General features: G+C 43.8%; 1 protein-coding gene across 1 annotated transcript; it reads left to right on the forward strand.

The window, feature by feature from the left end:
- Positions 1-4,218: 4,218 nt before the first annotated feature.
- On the forward strand, positions 4,219-5,157 carry LOC143803779 (olfactory receptor 8G50-like). Its single transcript, XM_077281546.1, has one exon. It carries the CDS (start codon positions 4,219-4,221, stop codon positions 5,155-5,157), a length of 939 nt encoding a protein of 312 aa, XP_077137661.1.
- Positions 5,158-6,785: the final 1,628 nt, after the last annotated feature.

Raw genomic sequence — 6,785 nt, forward strand, 5'->3', positions numbered from 1 at the left:
GTAATATCGGTGTCCTCCCAATACCGTTTATAAAGCACATAAGGCATAGTCGTCACCTGAGAACCGGTGTCCAGCAAAGCGTTCATGTGGATACCGTCGATCACAATAGGAAGAACTGGTCGCCCTCCAATGTATTTGGCTCTCCAATACTGTGGGCCTGATCGTCCTACTCCTGGGGGTTGGTCCTCTGCCCCAGGGGTTGCTCGTTTAAATGACAGTACCTTGCAAGGTGGCCCACCTGGTGACAGCGGCGGCAGATGGGTCGTCCGTCCCGATGAAAGCGATCGTCGTCCCCGCCTCTGGTCGGCAGAGTCCTCCTCTGTCGCATCCAGGGGACATCCTCTGGTCTGGAGGCCAGCTGGATCTTCTCCTTGGGGGCCTCCTGTAGGGACTGCACGGTTCGGGCTAGGGCAGCAACGCTCTTGGTCAGCTCCTGCATCTGGAGGCGGAGTCCTGCGGGAGAGTCGTCCTCCAGGATCTGGGCATCGGCCTCGGCGGCAACTGGGGCATCTGACGCCACCTCCTGGTAGTATGTGAGAGCTTGACACCTGGGAGGCACTGCACGGTTGGGCTGTCGCTCTTGTAGCACCTGGATGGCTTTATCCTTGAATTGCGCAAAAGTCAGGTCTGGATTCTGCATGGCCAGGAAATGCAGTTGAGCCCTTTGGTGGCTGCACAGGAGCCCCTCAATGAACGGTTCTTTCAGGAGTTTATCTTCATCCTGCATGCTGCCGGGGTCACTCTGCTTGATGGCCCGCAGCGCCTCCTGGAGATTAAGGGCATAGTCCCGTAAGCTATCCTGCGGCCTCTGTTTGCACCCATAGAAAGTCAACTTAATTTCTGTAGCGGTGCGGGTGTCAAAGGTGGCTTTAAGCCTTGCAAAGACCTGCTGTGCAGTTCCCTTATCCGCGGCGGGCCAGGACTTCACTTCTCTCAGAGCTGCCCCAAAGAGTTGGCCTGTTATCATATGAACCTTCTGAGGCTCTGTCAAGGGATAGAACTCGAGCAGGCTGCAGATCCCCTCTTTAAAGTCAGTTAATGTATGTGACTCTCCAGAGTATCGCGGGAGCCAGGCTGCTCCAGGTAGGTACGGCATGGAGAAGGGCATTATGGCTGTTGTAGCCGCAGCAGCCTCCGGCTGGCGGATAGGGGCGGCGAGCTTTGCGGCAACCGGCTGTGGTACAAGGCCCGCGGCTGCGTCTACTGCGGGGCCCGGAGGTGCCTCTGGGTCTATGGCTGTCACCGCCGCCTCTGCTCCCCCCGACTCGGACATGGCCGCTCCTTCCCCCTGCTAAACTGCTGGAATTTGGGGTTCCTCTTCCGGGATCATCGCTTTACCGCGTCTTCTAGTTCCGCGCTCTTTTTTTTTTGACCGGCTCCGCCCATGAAGCTATGGCTCCTCCCTTCGTGCACGGTGATGGCGGATTTTGGCGGCAATTAGCAACACACAGTCTTTGCAATAAATCACGGTTCAAGCACAGTTCAATCACAGTTCCAAGGCACACATGACCTGCTTTTTCAGGCTTAAGTAGATCCTGTTCGTGACGCCAAGTTTGGAGCGCCCCCAGACGCAGGGCCGCGGGGTACTCGGTACCGGGCCTCTCTGTCTTGGTCTTGGGGTTGTCACGGTGGCCTGACCGGTCCATGACCCTGCTAAGGGGCATCCATTTAAAGGTGGTGGTGCGTGGTGCGATGAAATAATGAGGACATAGGGTTGCAGTCTCTTTACCTCTTTACTAAAGGCTTTGGGATCCGCAATCCAGAGCACTGCTAACAGGGATGGCTGAGACCGGCCGGTCCGAAGGCACATCCAGAGTTCCCTTTGCAGGTGGAAATCAGTGTCTACCTTCTAGCGCCTGTGTGTTGTAGTACTTCCCTGCCGAGCACCACAGGATAGTCCTCACAACTGTCGGGTATATTTCTGTTCTTTCTCTCTCTCCGTCCCCCAGATGATATGGCTAGGATGCACCCGTATGACGGGGTAGGCCTGGAGCTATTTTATAGGGACCCTAGGGACGCCCCTCTCCCACAGTTTGCCTCCGTTGTCTTTGCTAGGTGTAATGGTGAGACAGCCAACCTATAGTTAACTGCCCGGCCGTAGTTTAAAGTAGTGCGTGGAGTCTCTTACTTTCTCAGCGTTCCGGCCGCCGGCTACGCGCCTCAGAAGGATGTTGCTGATCTTGAGGCACGACTCCATCTGGTATTATCTCCTTTGTGCTGTATTCCCGTTTCTCACTTCTCCACAATAAACCTCGCTTCTTGTCCTTTCCTAGGAGTCTGCCGCTATAAGGCACACGCACAACTCCATAACAATCTGTCCCTTTCTAGGACTGCCAGGATCCCACCCCTGACAGGTCCTCTCTCGAGCTCTTCCCAGCTACTTTCTTCCTGACTTCCTATCCAACCCCCAGTTTTACCCAAGTGTGTCTGTGATACCTGGTCAGGTGAACTCCTTTAGTGCAATCAGACATACCATCACTCCCCTTAGTGGCAGAGCGACGTTACTGCAACGACCAGGTCTCTGGGGCGCTGCAGAAACACAGCCATGGTATGCAGAGAGAGGTACGTTAGGAGAACGTGGTGTAGGCGTGCATACCGCCAGAGGAGGAGTCCACCGCTAGTCCCTAGACTAGCGGTGGACTCCGCGTCTGGCGGTATGCACGCCTACACCACGTTCTCCTAAAGTACCTCTCTCTGCATACCACGGCTGTGTTTCCCCTTCATAGATTTATTTTGGCCCGCTGACTTCTGGGCTCATTCATCACATGAATTCCGTATATGTAACTGAAGAAGGTTCATGTTGAACCGAAACGTTTTGAGTATACTGCAAAATAAATTCTTCTGTTCAAGCATCCCAAGTTGAGTGCTAAGTTTTATGTTGATTAAGTATATGGCGTAGGAGCCTAACTATAGCACCATTTTGTAGCTGTGCTCACGGTGTTGTTTCACATATGATGTTGTCTCTGACATCCGTAGCTCTTTGATCTTGCCCATGTTGTAGATTGAGTCTTTGGACAGGAGTCTTTCATAAAGGTGACTATGTAAGACAGTTGTCTTTAATGCAGGTCATAGTTAATTAGCAGCGTCTAACTGGTCTGTAGGAGCCAGAACTCTTAATGGTTGGTAGGCGATCAAATACTTATTTCTCACTGCAAAATGCAAATAAATTTACATAATTAATACAATGTGATTATCTGGATTTTATTTTTGATATTCTATCTCTCAATGTTAAAATTAACCTACCCTTAAAATTATAGGCTGTTCATGTCTTTGTCAGTGGGCAAACTTAGGAAATCAGCCCCCACTTTATATATATATATATATATATATATATATATATATATATATATATATATATATATATATATATATATATATATATACAGTATATATATATATAGCCTAAAATATAAAGGAAATGTGTCACCTTTAACTTTAGGTGTTTTAGAGATCATTTGATCTTCAACTTGCTTAACTGTTTACAATAATAGTAATTTTGACCAGGGTATCCAGACATTTACATGTCACTGTACTTATTCTGCAGATATAGAATGCATTAATATAGGATTCCAGAAGTGGAATTTAAGGCCAAATACAGAAATTTAATTCTATATTTCTAAAGATAGAATATTGCAGATGTGTTTATTAAATCTATCAGCATTTAAATACCGTAGTTATTTTTTTATGTGGAAGGAAAACTTTATATATTTATGCTTCCCTTTGATTAGGCCTAGGGAGGATTGAAAACCTCAGAGGATATTTTCAAGCAATAGTATATAAAGTATAGCATTGTAGAATACAACATATAAGGGATGAAAAACCTGATACAAGTGCACACAAGCGCTGTATGTTTATTTTTGCAGTTCAGTCAGACCCCCATTGACCAGCAAGTTTTACGCTATACTATGGACAAAGAATCATTTTTTTTTAAAATAATCCCTTAAATAATTTAATATTGGCATGAGACTTTCTAAGAGAAAGGTTGTTGTCCTGCTAATGTGTTGGGCACTTGTGAATGTTCAGACCAGGCTTTCGTGGATCAACGCTATCTTCTTGTGTCATGATAGAAATGTCTATGGACTTTTGTCTACACCACATTTCATTTCCAATGGCTATGGAGTATATCTACACAATACACACAATGAATTTCTCTAAGGTTGATATACCATCAAAGTCTGATAAAAATCAGAACAAAATGGTTCTAAAAAAATTTTCATAATGAATCTAGAAAACATTGCCAATATTACTTATTTCATCATTGCAGGAATTTCCAGTGTTCCAGAGCTACAACTTCCAATCTTCCTTTTGGTTCTTCTCATTTATCTCTTCACCATTGGTGGGAACTTGGTCATTCTTCTACTAGTCTGCCTGGATAGTCATCTTCACACACCCATGTACTTTTTCTTGGCCAATTTATCCATATTAGACATGACATCCTCTACTATCACTTTATATATGATCCTTACTGGCTTCATGTCTGGAAGTACTATGGTGTCGTACACCGGTTGTATACTACAGATGTACATTTGGGCATCATTGATAGGACTTGAACTTCTAATATTGTCAGCCATGAGTTATGATAGGTACATTGCCATATGCAAGCCACTAAAATATAGTATGATCATGAATTATAAGCTGTGCAGCTTATTGGCTTCTGTCTGCTGGGTCTCCGCATTTCTTCAAAGCCTACCTCACACCATCGTTGTCATCAAGTTTTCCTGCTACAAGTCAATTGAAATCAACCACTTCTTTTGTGATATTTTACCTTTAAAATATATCACTTGTAGTAACACATCTCTTTTAGATTATTTGATTCTCACCAGTGTACTTTTTCATTTATTTTTCTCTTTTCCATTGACTTTTACGCCTTACATTTTCATAATTGCTACGATATTGAGAATACCTTCCACCATCGGCAGACGTAAAGCATTCCATACGTGTTCCTCACACCTGACGGTGGTCATCCTTCTTTATGTGGTTCTCCTGTGCCAATACCTGAGTCCTGGACAAAATAATAACTTAGAATCCAGTAAACTTTTTTCCTTGTTTAACACAGCTGCAGTCCCTATGCTTAACCCAATAATTTACAGTTTGAAAAATAGAGATGTGAAGATGGCTTTTCAACGGGAACTGAAAAAATTTACAAGTGAATTTTGATAGTGATTGCATGTTAGTAGTGAACAACAAAATAGTCCTAGATCCTTGCATCATGGAACCCTTCAGAAAGTTTTCTTGAATACGTCAGGGTGAAAAATGTGCAATTAAAGGGTTTATCCAGGACTTTTTGTTTTTACTATGGGATTAAAAATTAACACGTAGGTAGTTATTAACTAACTGGCTGTTCTGCTCAGCACTGACACAGAGCGGTCATTGACCGCTCTTGCCGGCCATTCAGCTGTTCAACATCAACAGAGCAGATCTTCCTCTTCCACTCTGCTTAGTCAAAAAGACTTGACTGCCGATGTCATGATGTTTGACAATTGGCTCCCTGCAGTTATGTAATGGGGAGCTGGCTGACAATCAGCATGACGTCATCAGTCATGTCCTGTCAACAGAGCAGAGTGAAAAAGAATCTGCTGCTCTATTCACATAACATCAATGGAAGGCACTGAACCGCCTGCGTGAGTGGTCTGTGACTGCTCTGTGCCAGGACACAATAGGCAGGTATATAGCACATACCTGGCTGTTAGTTTTTAAGCCCATAGTAAAAAAAAAATGTCTTGGAAAACAGTCTTGTGATATCTGTATAGAAAAGGTTACATTTGAAGTTACATCAAGAATAAAGTACCTCAAACTTTAAAAGCTCCACTTGGTTAGAAATTGAATATTGGTCAATGTAAAGATATGGACTAAAGCCAATGGAAGTCAAATTGTGGAACTAGAATTAATGAGGAACTTGGGTAATCTGGTTACAAGTTAAACAGTGGTACTCGATGTCAAGCAGCAGCTGCAAAAGTGATAAAATGAGAGATGTAATATTGTAATATCCAAGTATTGAAATGTAATATTATAAAAGATGTAATATTGTAATAGCGAAATATAATATAGTCACTTCTTAAATCACTTAGAGTTGATTTTATTTACATGTATAAAATTAAAGGGTCATTGTTGATGTGTGGAGCAAAAGCAAGTAAGACATGAATATAGTAAAGGTAGATTTACGGTTAGAGCCCAAAAATTATGGACAGTAGTAGCATTGATGGATATCATGACACAGGTCAAAGAAAAATTGCAAAAAAACTAAGAATAGGTTGTATAACCTCTAAATGGAAGGAAGTTGGTGCTTGTTCCAATAAAGAAGACCAGTTTACTCTAAAGTTTATCAATATTCAGTTGGCACTTGGACGAACTGCACACTAGGACGGCACAGGGGATGTTTTAGAATTTTTTTATTTTATTTTTCTCCTAACCATAGCTAACATCACTTTGGAAGTTAGGTTAAGCAATGTTTCAGATAATGTACCCTTCACCAAGTTAAAGGGAATCTGTCACCTCATTTTGGCCCTATAAACTGCAGCCACCGCCATTAGGGGCTTATCTACAGCATTATTATTATTATTTATTATTATAGCGCCATTTTTTCCATGGCGCTTTACATGTGAGGAGGGGTGTACTGTTATGACCCCAATGGCGAGGGTCTCAGAGGAACGTGGAAGTCTGCAGAATACAAAAATCCAGCTCATAGGGCAGTGGTAACTGGGTTGACCATATATCTACTCCTAACGCCAACACTAGAAGTAGCCGGGGATCATTCCTACGTTGATTCTAGATGACACGCGCCAGCC

This window comes from Ranitomeya variabilis, chromosome 2 (assembly GCF_051348905.1).
Source record: "Ranitomeya variabilis isolate aRanVar5 chromosome 2, aRanVar5.hap1, whole genome shotgun sequence".
NCBI lineage: Eukaryota > Metazoa > Chordata > Amphibia > Anura > Dendrobatidae > Ranitomeya > Ranitomeya variabilis.